The following is a 21,406-nucleotide window of genomic DNA, read 5'->3' as shown; positions in this document are numbered from 1 at the left end:
CCCGTATCCCGTAACATTTTATACAAAAGTTGTTTAATATTTTGTTCGCCATAATAAGACAGCATTCAATTATTTTTATTTCAGAAAACAAATGAGCAACGAATAACACTTGAAGTTTTTTTAATGGCAATGTATCCTTTCGTTAGGCTCATTTGATAGAGATTTGTTTTCTCTCTACGATGACGTAAAATTTTAGTGCTCTTATATCGGAAAATCTTTGAAAAAAATTTTAAAATTCTTTATTAAGAAAATTTAACTAATAACGTGAATCTAGATCCAATACATGATTCTAGTTCTAGGTCTAATCTTAGTTCTATTTCAGTAAAAATAGACAACAATTTAACGCTTAGTAACAATTAAAACTAGAACTAACACTAGACCTAGAACTAGAAAGTATCGGGTTTAGTGCAATAAAAATATACCACATAGTGATATCTAGCAACATCATGTTTGGACTCATTTTAATGTTTTTTTACATCATAAAAGAACACCATGAAGTTGTTCATTTGTCTATTATATGATAACTAACTTCAGATTTAAAATGACAACCTCAATTTTAACATATTTGTAATTTTCATTAAAAATCCTTTAAAATAAGTACAAACACGACATATTTATCTTCAATATTAATGAAGTTATAGTCAACTTCCGGTTAGAAATGTCAAAGTCAATTTTGACATATTTGTAATTGTCGTGAAAAATCCTTTAAAATGGGCCCAAACATGATACGTTTAATTCCAATATTACTCGAGATATAAGCAACTTCCGGTTTGAAATATCAATGTCATTTTGACAAATTCTTAATTTTTATAAAATGTCTTAAAATCTATCACAAAAACAAAAATACAATAAAAAAAATTAAAAATTAAGGTTGGTATTAATATTTAATAATTAAATTGCTATCTTCATTGTTGCAAACTTCGGGTTTAACGTTTTTTTGTTCAAACTTTTTTGAGATAAGTGCGTCATGTTTGGACTCATTTTAAAGGTTTTTTTAATAAAAAATACATCATGAAAGAACACCATGAAGTTGTCCATTTGTCTATAATATGATAAGTAACTTCAGATAAAAAATGTCAACCTCAATTTTGACATATATATTTGTAATCTTCATTAAAAATCCTTTAAAATGAGTACAAACACGACATATTTATCTTCAATATTAATGAAGTTATAGTCAACTTCCGGTTTGAAATATCAATGTCATTTTGACAAATTGTTAATTATTATAAAATGTCTTAAAATTTATCACAAAAACAAAAATACAATAAAAAAATTAAAAATTAAGGTTGGTATTGCTATCTTCATTGTTGCTAACTTCGGGTTTTATGTTTTTTATTCTAACTTTTTTGTTTTTTGAGGTAGGTGCGTCATCTTTGGACTCATTTTAAAGGTTTTTTAATGAAGATGACAAATATGTCAAAATTGACGTTGACGTTTCAAACCGGAAGTGATTGTATTTCCATTAATATTAAAGTTAGATATGTCAAGTTTGGACTCATTTTAAAGGATTTTTTATGAACTTGACAAATATGTCAAAATTAAAAGTTTAAAGTTCGAACTTTTTGGTATTTTGAGATAAATGCGCCAAGTTTGGACTCACTTTAAAGGTTATTTTATGAAGATTACGAATATAATAATAAAATTAAAGTTGACATTGACAACTGAAAGTTTTTTTCACGACTAAACCCGACTGTTTCTAGTTCTAACACTAGACTTAGAACTAGAAATATTCGGGTTTAGGTGTGCGTCTAAGACGCCCGAACTTTCTAGTTCTAGGTCTAGTGTTAGTTCTTGTTTTAATTGTTATTTAACCCTAAATTTTTGTACATTTTAATAGATCTAAACAATTTTTTTTTGTTTTAATCCACTTACCTTGCCTATAATTTCATCCATTTACCCATTTTGAATTAAATAATTAAAAAAACTTAAATTCAACATCAATTTTGACAGTTGATGTCAAAATTGATGTTTGCAATATTTGGATTTTAATCACCATGGTAACCGAGTCAAGTTGGATAACCTTAAAATAATAAAATTTTATTCCGATTTTTTTATCAATTCTAACCTAATTTAACCCACTTACCTTGTTTATAATACCCTAGATAAACTGATTTTGAGTTAAATACAGCCTTTTAAACCAACTAAATAAGACGATTTTCTTAAAAAAACTTAAATTCAATTTCAATTTTGACAAGCACCTGCAATATTTGGATCTTCATCACCATGGTAACCGAGTTAAGTTGGATAACCTAACCTAACAATAATAAAATTATAACAATTAATATTTCGCTTTATGTTTTAATATTTTTTTAATTTTATTTTATCTTTTTTTTATATATTTTTGTATATTGCTTCTTAAGTGAAATACACTGTATAAATAAAAACATAGAAATGTCAATTCTTCCAATGACGTCACAGCAAGGCCTTTGCGCGGGGATACGTTCATATGGAGTTGGATTATACAGTATGATAAAAATTTGATTAACAAAAACTTTTTATTTTCTTAAAATTTTTAGTTTTGAATAAATAAAATAATTTGTTATTAAATTTTTTCATTAAAAAAACAACGATAAAAGTCCCTAAATCTAGAGGCTTTTATTAATTCCCCATTTGACATTTGAATTAATTGTTTACAACCGTGAAAAGTGAGGTTAAATTTCTTTCAAACTGTCAAAATATTGGAAGCAAATTTTATAAAGAAATCTTTAAAATCGCCGTCGATTAATCGATAATAATAATCCAATTATAAAGAAATGTAAAGTACACACAAAGTAGGTAGATATTTTAGTATTTCCCCCAAACTTTACCTTATCTTTAATCTAGTTTCAAAAAGTATTTAGTCTCAATTAATAATCTAATCGTTTAATGTTATTTTCTAACAACTATTACTCACGTTTTTTTAATAAAAACATTAAACAAAAACTAGCAATCGCTTAAATTAGTTTAAAACTATACAAAAGGTGAAACATCAACCAGATAAGCACAGAGCCCCCCACTACACAGAAACATATCAAAAATACTCGAACTATACCCGTTTTGCATTCAGTTAGTGTTGATCAGTTGTCGTGTGCAATAGTTTATATCAAAGATTCGTTTGTATTCGTGTTATCAGTATTTTTATTTTCTTAAATTTGTCGCTATTAAACGGTTAATTACTTTGGTGTGTTATACTTGGTAATAATTAATCAATTAATTTTGTTTTTAGGTATTTGATCTTGAAAGAATAAGTTTTAACCAAAGTATTCACTTCGTTTTGAGGTTATCTTAACCATGGCAGCCATGGTAAGTAGTATTTATTTATTTATAAAGCGGGGAATCCCCCATTAATTTAATATTTATGTAAATTTTGTAATTTAATTAGTTTTAATTGTTGCTAATTAATTTTATATCATTTTTTTTAGATGAGAGGTGGTGTGTGTATCATATGTGGAATTTCACCTTTTTCCCATCAACACACTCAGGAGCTTCATAGTTTTAATCATGTACTGTATGAGTATAATAATTATCGGTATGTTTATTAGCATTATTATTAAAATTATGTTAATACTTGGGGTGTTAAAAAAATTTGATTAAAAATTTGCTTTCAATCTCATTCTATTTTTTAATCAAGTTTTTGTTACATCTAAACAAATATATCCCAATAATTTATTTTTATAAATAATAATAAGTGCAATTTGGGTTGCATAATTAGTTTTTATAAATAATAATGGTAGGTGTAATTTGGGTTGCCTATATTAATTTGTTTTAGAAAAGCTTTGGTTAAAAACCGAAATGGAATTAAAATTACACAAGAAATAATGACTGAGGGTCTTTCACCGGATGATTATGAGTTTATTATTAATAAAGGAAAATTTGTTGTAAAGGTGTAATAACGTTTTTTTGATAGAAATTGTTTTTTTATCTTTTTTTTGCTGCAGTTGTCTTCAGAAAAAGTACAAAATCTTCAAAAACGCATAAAATTTAAGTTTGTTATAACGAATGAAAGAAAAGATGATGTTTTATACATGGTTCGTTGCGGATTTTTATTGTGTACTGAAAGGAATAATGTGTATCGCGTTGAAGATCCACAAAATGTTGTTTCAAATGGAAAATTTCTTGAATTACACCCACGTAAGGTATTGAAACAATTAAATTACATAAAAAAAATAAGATTTATTTTTATTTTAGAGGAGAGTTATCCAGTTTATGTTTATTTCGAACCAAATGTAGTAGATCTTACTGAATATGTGGAACATCTCGCTTTCAAATTTCAAGATCCCAAAGCTAATCAATACACATTTTTTCGAACTTTGGTAATTTATATTTATTTTGATATAATTCAAGAATCATCAAATCGCTTAAAAATCGCATAGAAATACAAAAAAGTGTAAAATTTACCGAAAAATCACTTTAAAGTTGCAACGTAACGTCACTTTTTGTGACGTCATCAACATATTTTCGGGTAAAATACTGTTGTTTCTTAGGTTTTCGACGCACAACGACTGAAATGTCGTTGTTTACCATCTATAAACTAAAGATAACCTAAAATCTTTAACTTATTGGTTCTTGAATGCTAGATACTGTTGGCAAAAGACTAAAAACTGCTTGGAAAAAGAAAATACTATTTCAAAAAGTTACCTACTGCTTTTAAAATGTTAGATATTCCAGAAAAAGACCACAACTTATTTGGAAAAGACTATATACTGTTTTCAAAATAATACCTATTGCTTCCAGAATGCTAAACACTGCTGTTAAATGTTTTGACCCGCTTGGATAAGCGAAATACTGCTTCCAAGACTATTTGTTGTTTTCAAAGACTTTAATAATTGTTTGGAAAATAGATGTGCTTTTCAAAACGCTACCTACTGCTTCCACAATGCTAGATACTGGTGTAAAAGATTACAATCTGCTTGGAGAAGACTAGATAGTGCTAACAAATAACTACAAACTGATTAGAAAGACGAGATACTGCTTCCATAACACTGCTTACTGCTTTCAGAATGCTATATACTACTAGAAAAGATCACAACCTGCTTGGAGAAGACAAAATACTGCTGGGAGAAACTATTATCTGCTTGGAAAGACAAGATACTGTTTTTAAAAGACTATTAATTACTTTTAGAATGCTAAATATTATTGGAAAGACTACTAATTGATTGGAGAAAGCTAGATATTGTTGGCAAAGACTATTTAATACTGTCAGAAGACTATATACTGCTGCCAAAATACTACTAAGTGCTTGGAGATTACAATACTACTGGCTGAAAGCTATTTACTGAAACTATTCTTCTGTTGAGTGATATCTTTCTGAGTCCCTTCCATTACAGTTTTAAAAATTGCTGCAACAACAATCGATTTGTTGTCAAGCAGTCTTTAACTTATTGGTTCCTGAATGTTAGATACTGTTGGCAAAAGGCTAATTATTGCTATCAGAAGATTAAATACTGCTAGTAAAAGACTAGAAACTGCTTGGAAAGAGGAAATACTATTTCAAAAAGTTACCTACTGCTTCTAAAATGCTAGCTACTGCAGACAAAGACTACAACTTACTTGAGAAAGACTAGATATTGTTTTCAAAATAATTCCTATTGCTTCCAGAACGCTAAACACTGCTGTTAAAGGTTTTGACCTACTTGGACAGGCGGAATACTGCTTCCAAGACCACTTATTGCTTTCAAAGACTTTAATAATTGCTTGGAAAAGAGATATGCTTCCCAAAAAGTTACCTAATGCTGCTAGAATGCTAAATACTACTGGAAAAGACTAATAACTACTTGAAAACAAGATATATGCTTTCCAAAAATGGTACCCACTGCTTCGAAAATGCTAGATACTGGTGGAAAAGATTACATTCTGCTTGGAGAAGACTAGATAGTGCTAACAAATGACTACAAACTGATTAGAATGACGAGATACTGCTTTCATAAGACTACTTACTGCTTTCAGAGTGTTATATACTACTAGAAAAGATTTCAACCTGCTTGGAGAAGACTAAATACTGCTGGGAGAAACTATTATCTGCTTGGAAAGACAAGATACTGTTTCCAAAAGACTATTAACTACTTTCAGAATGCTAAATATTGTTGGAAAGACTACTAATTGATTGGAGAAAACTAGATATTGTTGGGTTGGTTGTTGGGTTGGCTAGATACTACTGGAAAAGGCTAATAACTACTTGGAAAGAAGACATATGCTCTCCAAAAAAGGTACCTACTGCTTCCAAAATGCTAGATACTGGTGGAAAAGATTACAATCTGCTGGGAAAAGACTAGATAGTGCTAACGAACAACTACAAACTGATTGGAAAGACGAGATACTGCTTCCATAAGACTACTTACTGCTTTCAAAGCGCTATATACTACTAGAAAAGATTACAACTTGCTTGGAGAAGACTAAATACTGATGGGAGAAACTATTATCTACTTGGAAAGAAAAGATACTGTTTTCAAAAGACTATTAAATACTTTCACAATGCTAAATATTGTTGGAAAGACTATTAATTGCTTGGAGAAAAGTAAATATTGTTGGCAAAGACTATTTAATGCTTTGACAAGACTACACACTGCTGCCAAAACACTACTAAGTGCTTGGAGATTACAATACTACAGGCTGAAGACTATTTATTGAAACTATTCTTCTGTTGAGTGATATCTTTCTGCGTCCCTTCCATTACAGATTTAAAAATTGCTTCAACACTCGATTCTTTGTCACCCAGATCAGGGCCGGATCACACTTTTTGTGGCCCCCAAAAAAGTCTAATATTACCATTTAAGTATTATGATTAATACTAATAATTATTTTTAATTATATTTGCCTCAAAGACAAGTATTTACATAAATATATACATTCATAACAAATATAGACATCAAGAAACCCAACTGGTAACAGTGTATATGTAATTTTAAGTAAATAATTATGGCTACACTATTAATATATAGTATTATTAATATTACTTAAAAAAGCAATACTAAATGATGTGTTAATAGGACTGAGCGAATGAGCATATTTGAGTTATGTAACGGATCGATACTCAGTTACTACAAGGAAGGAAATAGACACAAACACAAAAAAAGTGCAGTAAAAGATAGATGAAAGGCAGACTAGAGAAGAAAACAAACACGTATAGGTCAAGAAGAAGATAGTTGAAGAGATAGCAATTGGCGCCTCAAGGCATTTTTAAAACTTATTAAACTAGCTGCATTGCGAACAACAGCAAATCGTTCCACAACGCAATCGACTGCACTGTAAAAGATCTGTGGTAGATTTCAGTACTATGGACTGGAAACATGAGTGTATAGTCCGACATTGATCGAGTAGGCAAGTCATGTGATGTTAAAAAGTGCGGGTATGGACAATTTTGTACAACATAATAAGCATGCGAAATGATCTACGACTCTGGCAAGTCATCATCTGCAGGTTGTTACGATATGGAGTAATGTGCTGAAACTTTCCTAAATCAGAAATGTACCGTATACAATTGATCTGAAGTCTTTCCAATTTACCCAGAAGGGCTGCGGACAGATAGGGATACGCAGTAACAGCATAATTAATGTGTGGGAAAATGAGAGAATAACAAAGATTACGACGTACAACAGGAGGAAGGTAGCAGCGAAGTGTTTTCAAAGTATGGAAACAGAAGTAAACCCTCTTACAGACTCTCTGTACTTGTGGCCGCCAAGACATCTCCGAATCCATTACCACACCAAGATTTTTGACCGTATTAGAAAACGGAATAACGGTGCTTAAAATTTGCTAAATTTTAGTGAAAACCGCATCTCGATATCGCCACCCGTTCTTGAATTATAGAAGAAAATGTTAAAAACTCGAGTGCCATCAATCGGATCTAGTTATCTCATCGATAAAAACAAATCACATTACCATGGTAACTGTAAACATGTCATTTACCAACGCAGAAGCGTATGATGAATACGATGCAACTGCATGGTAAAAATGTGCAATGCAATTACGACAAAGAAAGACATTTTTCTCTAGATGTGTTTTTAAGATTGATTTAGCGATTACGGAAAACTGGCAACGTGTAGCCCATTCAGACATCTCTATGAATTCGTAAATCACATTGGTGTGCAATGCATGGAGTTCCCACATAATCTGGGAACTCCGAAAACAATTGTCCACAAGATTCCTCAAGAGAATAATATCTCCACCACGTTGTTTTACATCAGGCCTCAACAGATACCGATTATGATAACAGACTGAACTATTATCATTGACTTATAAATATGATTTGGGCAAATCCAAACATTTTATCACAAATGCTATGGATGCATTAAGCATCTGTCCACAAGCTGGTGTAAACTTGCATAATATGCATTCTTGGTTCGAGCAAAACCCACATTGCTTTCATCCCTTTATCTATTGCGTAGACTAAACGACCTGACTTTTCAAGAAAAACTAATAACCGGGGAAAATATGACAAAACACTAAATACCAGTAGAAACGTGTCCAGGGCCGAGACTTAAACTTTTAAGTTTTTTTTCGTCGAAACTAGATTAAATAAACGCATCGAGGTTTATGGAAGGCATTTCGCACATTAGTGAGCTATTTTTGCCAAAAATTTAAGTTATTCTAAGTGTTTTGGTTTATTTTGTTTTATTATCATTGTTGATGTTTCATTGATCCGTTAGCTTTTAAACACGCCTCAAAAGTAGTTTTGAAGCAGTTCTAAGCTTGGATAAAGGGTCTAGGTAATAAATTTTTGTGCTGTCTTATTTGTTTCCTAAAGTAACTTGATCCGATTAAGACATACGAATTTTTAACATTTTCTTCTATAATTCGAGAATGGATGGAAATATCGAGATGCGGTTTTCACTAATATTTAGCAAATTTTATAGTGATGGTGAAGAAAACAGTATATGTAACCACTGCAGATAACACCCTCTGGCTTATTTGTTTTAAACCAAGCGGTCTTACTGAAAATATCTTTTAAAAAAGAGCATGTAAAGACCAAAAATATTCAAATCGGTTGAACGGTCCAGGAGATATTAAAATGTAAACATTTGAAAACGCATTGGCCTCCCACCCCCTTATTATGACAGATATGAGAAATATCGCAAAACAAAAGCGATGCGGTATTATCCAAGCTACTAAATGATGTTGTCAAAGTTATAGCTCATCGTCTAACTTTCTGAGATAGCGGGATTATTTCATTTTTTATTTCTCTTGCTCACTTTGCTTATAAGGATTTTTTTCCCAAACCTCTAGGCCTTACCGTTGTCGAGATACAGCCGCTACGGGACATCCTGTATAAAGTAGTACTCTCACCATCTTTATTCACCTCCTTAGTCATCATTTCAGATATCTTCTCAGAAACACCCTCCGTCAATTTCGTTGCCAATTTAAGATTTTCGGCGATTTCTTCATTTTGGCTCAAAACAATTTTTATTTGTTCAAGTTACACAACCTTCACGTTGTTTTCTTCCCCCTTTTCAGGCTTTCTTTTAATTATGATCCAAATTGGGGTTGTACTCTTCAAAGAAGTCAAACTATTAATCGCCATTTCCGGAAATCTCTTTTAACACCTCAGTTGTTAACGTTTGGTGGCTGAGTTTTAACGTGTTGATGACTAAATTTTAATTGAAGACCAAGTTGAAAAATCGTTTTCGTTTTTAATCGATATCGCCTAAACTTTGAGTTATCTTACTTTCTTTTTCATCCAATTTCGTTGTGATTAAAATTTTCGGCGTTGTTGTAATCTTTGACGATTTTTAAGCCACAACCAAAGAAATTGTATATACAGGGTGTATCTGAATGACGTGCCCAAACTTCAGGGGGTGATTCTTTCTTCAATCTTCCCTTCTAAGTTACTAAACATAACCACCCCCGTTCAATTTTTGTCTAGATCTTTTTTATGACGATGATAAATACATTGGAAATATTTTATTTAGATAGACGAAAATATTCTAAAACTTTTTTGCCTCTCTGATGTTCTTCGAAAAGTTAATAGTTTCTGAGAAAAAAATTAATTAAGCAAACACTAACTGTTAAGCTGTAGCGTTGTTAATCGAAAGTTGGAATGAATTTTTAAAGAAAAAATCTTAGCAAGCTTAGCAATCTTTGTCAGAAATATTTTTGACGTTTAAATGTCAGCGGTTTTCTTACTATTATTATTGTTTTATTTAAAATTTTGAAACGTCGAGTGAACGAGCGTAAATGCGGTAGAACTTTATTCATAAATTAATTTGAAAAACAATAATAATAGTAAGAAAACCACTGACATTTAAACGTCAAAAATATTTCTGACAAAGATTGCAAAGCCTACTAAGATTTTTTCATTAAAAATTCATTCCAACTTTTGATCGACAACCCCGTTGTTGAACGGGCAGTGTATGCTTTATTATTTTTTATCTCAAAAATTAGTCGTTTTTGGAAAAATTTTAGAGAGACAAAAAAGTTTTAGGATACTTTCATCTACCTATGTAATTTTTTTTTTAATGTATTTGCCCTTTGCATAAAAAAATTTTAGCAAAAATGTAAAGAGGGTGGTTACGTTTAGTAGTTTAGAAGGATAGGTTGAAAGTCCAAATAGGGTGAAACCGTGCCCTACTACCAGTTAAACATATTCCCCAAATTTCGTTGTCCTGGCGTTTATGGTTTTTGAGAAAAAAAAATTAAACCAAAATTTTCCGCCATTTTTGGAGGGGTGTAGCTCCTTAGGGGAGCCCAAGTCACCCATGGTTTATATATCAAAGTACCCTTAAAATTGCCTAAAGAATCACCCCCTGAAGTTTGGGCATGTCATTTAGATATTTGGTTTGAAGCCAACGCAAGAGCATTTGTTTGGAAACAAAATTGACCTTGGTCCTAGCGACAGTGGCGTGTACGATTTAGATGAAATTGGTCAGATTTTATCCAGCGGCGTATCCAAATTTCTTATATAAAATTACAATTAAAAATTAATTGTTAAACTAACTACTAATTGAAATATTATTGTCGCAACATTTTTATAAATTGTAGAATACATTTTTTTTCTATATCTTTGTCAAGTTTTAATAAGGCTTGAAAGTATTAAACGCAATAAATATAATGTAATTTTTTAAATTAATCAGAGGACGTAGAAACAATATACTTGGTAATTGATACAAGTATGTATGTAGTATTTTGATTGATAAGTTTTATATCCAACTAAAAGTACTAGTATACTCTACAGGGTGTCTCAGCGAGACCGGTCATTAGACGTTTCTGGGGTTCTGGCGAAAATAAAAATTTGAGAATTCAGACTTAAGTATTATCAATTACGATCTCTTCGACTAAAATATTTTCAGATTTCTTGCACCTCCGGTTATACCGGAAGTCGCCACCTACTTTATTTTTTTAAATGGAACACCCTGTATATTTTTACATATTTGGAGTGTCTGTTTCTGTGTCTGTTTTCAGGGTTTATAAATAAGTTTACTTTTTGCAATTTGATTCGGCCGTTCTCGAGTTATTCGAATTTTTCTAGAAAAATCTGCTCCAGCAGACATTTGTTCAAAAAATCAGAGAACACTCGATTATTGGGATATCAATTTAGGATTCAGAATATGCTTAAACAACATGATGGAGTATGTTTTGGTGCTGAGAACGGGTGTCTAGAACGTTTGGTCACTTTACTATGGCACGTTAACTTTTCAAAATTTGGAAGTACCATAACTTCATTTTTTTAAATGGCACCCCCCATATTTTATTACTTAGTCGTCTTCGGCGTCTCATTCTACATCTTTTATATCCTATATGTCCCATACCTAACATTAATAGTTTAGGAGATAATTAGGGTTTTTTGAAAAATGCACACATATCATATGGATATTTAGCCTAGTGTGCTATGAAAAACAAGCCTTCTCAATGAGTTCTTGTCAAAGACTCACTTGTTTACCTCATTTGATGCATGTGAGCAAATAATTATCTGTTATGTCCCTTAATATTAGTACTGAAAAGAGTTAAAATCGATAACAATAACGAAAATACTATTTACACAAATTAAGAAATATTTAATTTATTTTTTATGCATAAAAAGCGCGACAAAGTCGTAGTATGATTCCTAGATTTTCTTTGGCAGCTCGAATTGAGGTGTTGGGACTGGGCTCGAAATAAGCCAAGGCATTCACCTCTTCCGTTGCATTATCTACTACATTTTTTGGTCAGTTTAACACGTAATTAATTCGTCCAAAATGCAAAAAATTTGCTTCTATTCTTCTAAATTTATCTTTTGTCATCGGAGGTAAATGCGGATAATTTTCATTAAACATTCTGTAAGTTCTACAAAGAACTTTGTCGCACTTTTCGTGCACAAAAAATAAATTATGGATTTCTTTATTCGTATAAACATTATTTACGTTATTAATATCTATTTTATCTGGTTTCAGACTCACAAGCATCAAACAACGTAAATCAGACTTTGACGTTTGTCAATAAGTCATTAAACATTTGTTTTCCATGGCACACTAGGTTAATATCGATATATGTGAGCATTTTTCAAAAAACCCTAATTATTTCTCAAACTATTAATGTTAGGCATAGGACATATAGAGTATAAAAGATGTAAAATGAGACGCCGAAGACGACTAAGTAATAAAATATGGGGGGTGCCATTTAAAAAAATGAAGTTATGGTAGTTCCAAATTTCGAAAAGTTAACGTGTCATAGTAAAGTGACCAAACGATCTAGACAGCCGTTCTCGGCACCAAAACATACTCCATCATGTTGTTTAAGCATGTTCTGAATCCTAAATTGATATCTCAAAAATCGAGTGTTCTATGATTTTTTGAACAAATGTCCGCTGGAGCAGATTTTTCTAGAAAAAATCGAATAACTCGAGAACGGCCGAATCAAATTGCAAAAAGTAAAGTTATTTATAAACCTTCAAAACAGACAAATCCAAATATGTAAAAATATACAGGGTGTTCCATTTAAAAAAATAAAGTAGGTGGCGACTTCCGGTATAACCGGAAGTGCTAGAAATCTGAAAATATTTTAGACGAAGAGAACGTAATTGATAATACTTAAGTCTGAATTCTCAATTTTTTATTTTGGCCAGAACCACAGAAACGTCTAATGACCGGTCTCGCTGAGACACCCTGTATATACAAATTATTTACAAAGAAAATATAAATAAGTAAAAATGAAGAAAAACGAATCATTTATTGATTCGCAAATAGGTTTATTTATTTTAGTGTATGCCTTATTCTAGGAGCAATAATATTCGGCGATAATCGGCCGCTGGTCCGATCTGTGCACGTTCATTCTTTTAACTGGTTTCGACAAAGCTTGTTGTAAACAAACTGCGTGTTGCGTTGGCTTCAAGTTTTAGTGTTTACAACTGCTTCTATATATATACAATTTCTTTGGCCACAACATAATGATTCTTGAATTTTTCCATTTATTTTTAATCTTTTTTTTTTTTTTAATTTTTTAAAACATTTATTTTCATTTATTAAGATGGTTGTTGTCCAAGATTATCAACCGATCGATGAAGCAATCGGAAGTACCCATTTCAAAGGAGAATATTGGGCCGATAACGTTAGAATAATTCCAGCTAATCCTAAACCGTTTGTGAAAGGTGTTTATTCGATACCTACAGACCATTTTAAAGCGATTTATTGTGGTTTAAAAATTACGAAAGATACGGAAGCTGAACAACGCGAAATCATCAAGATGATTACGTATTTATTTAATTTTTTTTTAATTAAAACGGTTTTAAGATGTTAATAATTTTTTTAAGGAATTTCTTGGGTACTCAAGATAAACAAACTGGAGACTACATCTCTAAGCTTTCGTCGCAAAATTACGACAAATTTTTCCATTACCTTTTATGGTTAGACGAAGCTTGCCAAGCGCTTAGTCTTCGTCAATACAACTTATCTAATGTACAATAATTTAAATTAAAATGAACATTTAAAAAAAAATATAATAATTTTAGGTAACTATGTGTATCCCAATAGCGAATACTTTAGAATTAGTCGTTGATGGTTTGGCAGAAAAACGCCCATCACTTATGGTGGGAGATGTAATCATAATTCGATTACACCGCGATCACACAGCGTACGAAGGAGTTATTAAATCCGTTAATGACAGAACGATTTGGATACATAACGTCGACCCAATGTAAATTTTTCATACACATTAATATACGGCATCATTGCAAGTATGCAACCAATATCACACCGAATATATCTAAATACGCAAATCGCGTATTGCAATACCAAAGTTGTGATATTGGTTGCATACTCGGGTACGATAATTAATTAACACACTGTAATTGACTTTTTTCGTTGATTTAGATTGCTTGATATGGTGGAGGCAAATGCGTTTATCGAATTCGACGTCGCTTTCAAATTGGGGAGGTTAACTTACGAGCGAAAACACAGTGCGGTCGATTTGTGTATCAAAAAAGATTTGAGGGCAACTTTATTCCCCGACGTCGCGTTGAGGAACCGAATAATTGCGGAACGGTTTAATATCTCAAATATACAGTTCTACAATGACAGCATTTACGTAAATCCCGAACAAAGAAAAGCCGTTTTATCGATTCTTAATGACACCGCCTTCCCAGCGCCTTACATCCTTTTTGGACCCCCTGGAACTGGAAAAACCGTTACGATTGTAGAAGCGATTCTTCAGGTATTTGTATAAAAAGTTTTTGTTTTTTTTATTGCCAAATCAGTATTTTGAATTCAAGTAGATCCATTTTAAGTCGATAGTGGATGTTCTTTTTGCTATGCGTAATATTTTGTTTTATAATACCTTAATCTTATTAAAATTCGATTTAGCCAAGTTTCTCCAGACAACGCAGGCATAGGTGTTTTCGCGTTTAAGTCTTGTTCTTCTGTTTATCAAGGGATACAGTTGTTTCAACTTTCCGTAATGTTGATTAATTTTTTGAAGTATATAGTATTTCCAAGTTAATCTTGTGTCAAGAAATATGCCTAGATATTTGACAGGTTCGTCTCTTCACTATGGCTCATGATGGACCACTAGAATGGTCGCCATGATGGTCACCATTGATGATGGTTAGCATGTTTGCTTCCACACTGTGGTATAGCCTAGATGGCCCACCTAATGGACCACGTTAAGCAACAGCTGATGTAGCTGCGCATGATGGCGCCCTTTGATGTGTGGTGGCCACTTCAAGCCATCACCCCTCTACACAATGGCGATGGGTCGCAGTGGTCCATGATAGGCCATAGTGAAGAGGGGCCATAAGTCGTTCCATCTAATAATTGTTAATTTTTTCTTTGTTTTGGAGAAGGATTCATGAATTTTAACAAAAAAAGATCTGTTTTTCAGGAAGGATATTAGTGTTTGTTTGATATTTGTGTCAAGATCCAGGTGTAATATTTTATAATTTAATCCGTTGGTCCATATATTGTCGAAAGCGAAAGCTTGGGCGATATCGATCGAGTATTGCTTCATTTGAAATCCTTTTTAATTTATGTTCGATAACACTAGAGTTTTACTTTCTCTTAAGCGGCAAGACCGTGGCAGGCTCCGGCGCCTTGCAAGAGTCGACTTGTATGGGATTGCGACGTGCATACGACACCGAAAGTATCGCTTTAGTTTGTTTCCAACGTCCATCGAAATGGCATCGTTCGCCGAAAAAGATTTTTGGGAAAAATTTATAAACCTATATAGAATGTTTATGGGACTCAAAATCAAAAAATTATATCAACAAAAACTTAAAAACTATCGCCATAAATGAGCTTGTAAAATTGTCTAGCAGTATTTAGCTTTCTGCAAGCAATATTTAATATTAAGCAGTATTAGTATTCTGGAACTAATTTGTAGTCTATTGATAGCAGTACCTAGCCTTGTATAAACAATAAATATCTTTTTAAGCAGTTTCTAGTATTGTATAGAAAGTATTTAGTTTTCTGCACGCAGTATTAGTATTCTGGAACCAATTCCTTGGCTATTGGTAGCAGTACCTAGCCGTCCATAGACAATATCTCTCTTCTACAAACAGTTTCTAGTATTGTATAGGTGATATTTGTCTTCCGCAAGGAGTTTTTAGTCTTCTGCCGGCAGTATTTAATCTTCTACAAGTAGATTTGGTATTCTGCAACCAATTTGTTGTCTATTGGTAGCAGTACTTAGGTTTCTATAGACAATATCTATCTTTTTAAGCAGTTTCTAGTATTCTATAGGTACCATTTGTCTTCCGCAAGGAATTTTTGGTCCTCTATAGGAAGTATTTATAGTCTTCTGCAAGCAGTATTAGTATTCTGGAACCAATTCCTTGGCTATTGGTAGCAATACCTAACCGTCCATAGACAATATCTCTCCTACAAACAGTTTCTAGTATTGTATAGGTGGTATTTGTCTTCCGCAAAGAGTTTTTAGTCTTCTGCCGGCAGTATTTAATCTTCTACAAGTAGATTTGGTATTCTGCAACCAATTCGTAGTCTATTGGTAGGAGTACTTAGGTTTCTATAGACAATATCTATCTTTTTAAGCAGTTTCTAGTATTGTATAGGTAGTATTTGTCTTCCACAAGGAATTTTTGGTCCTCTATAGGAAGTATTTAGTCTTCTGCAAGCAGTATTAGTATTCTAGAACCAATTCCTTGGCTGTTGGTAACAGTACCTAGCCGTCCATAGACAATATCTCTCCTACAAACAGTTTCTAGTATTGTATAGGTGGTATTTATCTTCCGCAAAGAGTTTTTAGTCTTCTGCCGGCAGTATTTAATCTTCTACAAGTAGATTTGGTATTCTGCAACCAATTCGTAGTCCATTGGTAGGAGTACTTAGGTTTCTATAGACAATATCTATCTTTTTAAGCAGTTTCTAGTATTGTATAGGTAGTATTTGTCTTCCGCAAGGAATTTTTGGTCCTCTATAGGAAGTATTTAGTCTTCTTCAAGCAGTATTAGTATTCTAGAATCAATTCCTTGACTGTTGGTAACAGTACCTAGCCGTCCATAGACGATATCTCTCCTACAAACAGTTTCTAGTATTGTATAGGTGGTATTTATCTTCCGCAAAGAGTTTTTAGTCTTCTGCCGGCAGTATTTAATCTTCTACAAGTAGATTTGGTATTCTGCTCGTAGTCTATTGGTAGGAGTACTTAGGTTTCTATAGACAATATCTATCTTTTTAAGTAGTTTCTAGTATTGTATAGGTAGTATTTGTCTTCCGTAAGGAATTTTTAGTCCTCTATAGGAAGTATTTAGCCTTCTGCAAGCAGTATTAGTACTCTGGAACCAATTCCTTGGCTATTGGTAGCAGTACCTAGCCGTCCATAGACAATATCTCTCTTTTACAAACAGTTGCTAGTATTGTATAGGTGGTATTTGTCTTCCGCAAGGAGTTTTTAGTCTTCTGCCGGCAGTATTTAATCTTCTACAAGTAGATTTGGTATTCTGCAACCAATTCGTAATCTATTGGTAGGAGTACTTAGGTTTCTATAGACAATATCTATCTTTTTAAGCAGTTTCTAGTATTGTATAGGTAATATTTGTCTTCCGCAAGGAATTTTTAGTCCTCTATAGGAAGTATTTAGTCTTCTGCAAGCAGTATTAGTATTCTGGAACCAATTCCTTGGCTATTGGTAACAGTATCTAGCCGTCTATAGACAATATCTCTTCTACAAACAGTTTCTAGTATTGTATAGGTGGTATTTATCTTCCGCAAAGAGTTTTTAGTCTTCTGCCGGCAGTATTTAATCTTCTACAAGTAGATTTGGTATTCTGCAACCAATTCGTAGTCTATTGGTAGGAGTACTTAGGTTTCTATAGACAATATCTATCTTTTTAAGCAGTTTCTAGTATTGTATAGGTAGTATTTGTCTTCCGCAAGGAATTTTTGGTTCTCTATAGAAAGTATGTAGTCTTCTGCAAGCAGTATTAGTATTCTAGAACCAATTCCTTGGCTATTGGTAGCAGTACCTAGCCGTACATACACAATATCTCTCTTCTACAAACAGTTTCTAGTATTGTATAGGTGGTATTTGTCTTCCGCAAAGAGTTTTTAATCTTCTGCCGGCAGTATTTAATCTTCTATAAGTAGTATTGATAATCTGTAACCAATTTGTAATCTATTGGTAGTAGTACTTAGGTTTCTATAAACAATATCTATCTTTTTAAGCAGTTTCTAGTATTGTATAGGTAGTATTTGTCTTCCACAAGGAATTTTTGGTTCTCTATAGAAAGTATGTAGTCTTCTGCAAGCAGTATTAGTATTCTGGAACCAATTCCTTGACTATTAGTAACAGTACCTAGCCGTCCATAGACAATATCTCTCCTACAAACAGTTTCTAGTATTGTATAGGTGGTATTTGTCTTCCGCAAGGAGTTTTTAGTCTTCTGCCGGCAGTATTTAATCTTCTACAAGTAGATTTGGTATTCTGCAACCAATTCGTAGTCTATTGGTAGGAGTACTTAGGTTTCTATAGACAATATCAATCTTTTTAAGCAGTTTCTAGTATTCTATAGGTAGTATTTGTCTTCCGCAAGGAATTTTTGGTTCTCTATAGGAACTATTTAGTCTTCTACAAGCAGTATTAGTATTCTAGAACCAATTCCTTGGCTATTGGTAGCAGTACCTAGCCGTCCATAGACAATATCTCTCTTCTACAAACAGTTGCTAATATTGTATAGGTGGTATTTGTCTTCCTCAAGGAGTTTTTAGTCTTCTACCGGCAGTATTTAATCTTCTACAAGTAGATTTGGTATTCTGCAACCAATTCGTAGTCTATTGGTAGGAGTACTTAGGTTTCTATAGACAATATCTATCTTTTTAAGCAGTTTCTAGTATTGTATAGGTAATATTTGTCTTCCGCAAGGAATTTTTAGTCCTCTATAGGAAGTATTTAGTCTTCTGCAAGCAGTATTAGTATTCTAGAACCGATTCCTTGGCTATTGGTAGCAGTACCTAGCCGTCCATAGACAATATCTCTCTTCTACAAACAGTTGCTAGTATTGTATAGGTGGTATTTGTCTTCCGCAAGGAGTGTTTAGTCTTCTGCTGGCAGTATTTAATCTTCTATAAGTAGTATTAATATTCTGCAACCAATTTGTAGTCTATTGGTAGCAGTATTTAGGTTTCTATAGACAATATCTATCTTTTTAAGCAGTTTCTAGTATTGTATAGGTAGTATTTGTCTTCCGCAAGGAATTTTTGGTCCTCTATAAGAAGTATTTAGTTTTCTGCAAGTAGTATTGGTATTCTCCAGCCAATTTCTTTGCTATTATCTGGCCAGATATGCATTGGCAACTGCGGCACGGCGCCTCAAGAGTCGTGTATGGGCCGCTTTACAGTCGTAATAATAATAATAAAAACAAATTTATTCTGGCACTTCTTATCTCCTATACATATAGAGGGGATAGTCAACAGCAATCAATATTGTCCCGGAAATCGCACACAAATTTCAAGTTCTAGGTTTAGTTTAATTAATACTTTTGAAAAAGCTATTTAAAAAAAATCTCAAAATCCTGAAAATCTAGAATCAGAATTAAAAACGACATAAACTACCACGTAATGGTGTATTGAAAGTGTGGAATCACATTCATTTCATTTAATGCTTCACATAGACGGTAATTAATTACTTTTTCTAAGATTTTAGATAATGTAGATAATAGACTAATCGGTCGGTGCTGATGATGATGCTCTTGGGATATCACAGAAATTGTGAAATTTGGAGTGCTCAAGAAGAATATTTTCTTCAGATATTCAGCAAAACCAGTACTTTTGTGTTGATCAGATACTAAGTCTTCATTATCAACATTTAAAGTTGATATTTCATTAGATTTCCTCGTGATTCTTTCTTCTTCTGTGTTTCTTGCTTATTTTATAATAGTTAATTAAGATCCAAAAATCGTTTTCAGCGATTATATTTATATTAACCATTTAATTTCAATTTATTATTAGATAACCAAGCACAAACCGAGCGAAAAAATTTTAATTTGCGCCCCATCAAACGCCGCTTGCGATATGTTAACAATCAAATTAGCCGAAGTGGGGAACTTCCAAAAAGGTGATTTGCTCCGAATTCACGCTGAAAGTCGTACTTGGGAGGACGTCCCAAGCTTGGTTAAACGTTACAGTAACCACGATGGGATTCATTACACCCGCCTTGAGCCGTACCAACTCTCAAAGCACAAAATTATAATTACCACGTTAGTTTTAATCGGAAAATTCACCGGGAAATACATCCCCGATTACGTTTTTATCGATGAAGCCGCCCAAGCCCAGGAACCAGAGGCTGCCATCGCCATCAGTATGGTTTTAACCGCCAAAATAATAATCGCGGGGGATCCGCAACAATTAGGACCAGTTTGCCAATCGAAAGTAGCCGAAAGAAAAGGATTATCCTTATCGATTTTAGAGCGCTTAATGAACATGGATTTATATCAATTGGATAATGAAGGAAAATACGACGAGCGCTTTATTAGCATGTTAAAATTAAATTATCGCTCACATCCCTTCGTTTTACACGTCCCAAATGATCTATTTTACGAAGGAAAATTAAGAGCCGTTAATAAAAAAGCTGAAAACGATCCAATTAGTCGATTATGCGTACCAAATTTGTTCCAAACCGGTCAACATAAACGCCAAGGATTCCCCGTTGAATTTTATTCCGTAATCGCCAAAGAACAACGTAACGGAAAATCACCCAGTTACTTTAATCAAGTTGAAATTAGCGTTGTTATTAAATATGTAACGGCTTTAATGCAACAAAATAATATTCGTGTCGAACAAGAAGATATCGGAATTATTTCACCTTACATAAGACAAGTACATCGTATTAAACAAGAATTAAAAAATCGACATTACCCCAAAATCGAAGTTGGGACAACCGAGGCTTATCAAGGTAGCGAAAAAAGAATTATTATTATAACGACGGTTCGTGGTCAAAGTGATTTGTTATTGTACGATGCTAAATACGATTTGGGATTTGTTAAAAATGCGAAAAGAATGAACGTTGCGTTAACTAGGGCTATGAGCAAATTGATCGTGGTGGGAAACCCGATGGTTTTAAACACGGATCATCCCGATTGCGATAATTGGAGATATCTCATAAGATATTGCGAGGAAAATAATTCCGTGTTTGGGGTCAGTTATCAACGAAGAGATGTTGATTTAAGAAAGAAAATCACACATCGCCTTTCAAAGTATCAACAAAGAAATGGAACAAATTAATGATTAAGTGTTCGTATTTAGAGCGTTATTTACATTTAAATAAGTACTTATTTGATAAAAAAAAAAAACAAATATATTGTGATATCAAGTTGAGTGATAACAACTAATGGGTACCCTTAAATGGAAAAGAAGTAAAGATTTTCTATTTTAAGAAATACGTTTGTTACCTCGTAAATAAAAATAAAGTATATATTTTTGTTAATATTTTTGTAGTGTGTAAATGAATATCAAAAAATGTTTGTATTTTTTTATTACTATCTTTAATAAATACAGTTTGTTGCAATAATAAA

The 21,406-nt window shown here is 32.6% G+C and overlaps 1 protein-coding gene and 1 long non-coding RNA gene across 3 annotated transcripts in view; one reads left to right on the top strand and one right to left on the bottom strand.

Moving 5' to 3' along the window:
* The window catches only part of LOC139429556 (uncharacterized), an 11,667-nt gene extending 8,574 nt beyond the window's left edge, over nt 1-3,093 (bottom strand). The window contains exons 1-3 of the long non-coding RNA XR_011640111.1: nt 2,897-3,093; nt 2,087-2,257; nt 1,876-2,023 (exon numbers count right to left, since the gene is read on the bottom strand). This is a non-coding gene — a long non-coding RNA (uncharacterized lncRNA). The remainder of the gene's footprint in view (nt 1-1,875; nt 2,024-2,086; nt 2,258-2,896) is intronic.
* On the top strand, nt 2,693-21,406 carry LOC111419954 (putative helicase mov-10-B.1). 2 transcript variants are annotated; one of them, XM_071195388.1, is made up of 11 exons: nt 2,693-2,774; nt 3,209-3,285; nt 3,405-3,511; nt 3,752-3,866; nt 3,921-4,113; nt 4,171-4,295; nt 13,417-13,640; nt 13,700-13,844; nt 13,898-14,082; nt 14,259-14,598; nt 19,845-21,406. In XM_071195388.1, the coding sequence occupies exons 2-11, from the start codon at nt 3,274-3,276 to the stop codon at nt 21,114-21,116; spliced, it is 2,718 nt and encodes a 905-aa protein (XP_071051489.1). In that variant the 5' UTR covers nt 2,693-2,774; nt 3,209-3,273; the 3' UTR covers nt 21,117-21,406. The 2 variants fall into 2 exon arrangements, with proteins under 2 accessions (XP_071051489.1, XP_022908608.2); XM_023052840.2 differs by lacking the exon at nt 2,693-2,774 and adding an exon at nt 3,061-3,150.

This window comes from Onthophagus taurus, chromosome 3 (assembly GCF_036711975.1).
Source record: "Onthophagus taurus isolate NC chromosome 3, IU_Otau_3.0, whole genome shotgun sequence".
Classification (NCBI taxonomy): Eukaryota; Metazoa; Arthropoda; class Insecta; order Coleoptera; family Scarabaeidae; genus Onthophagus; species Onthophagus taurus.
Note: the sequence above shows the minus strand (reverse complement) of the source record. Positions and strands in the feature narration are given on the sequence as shown.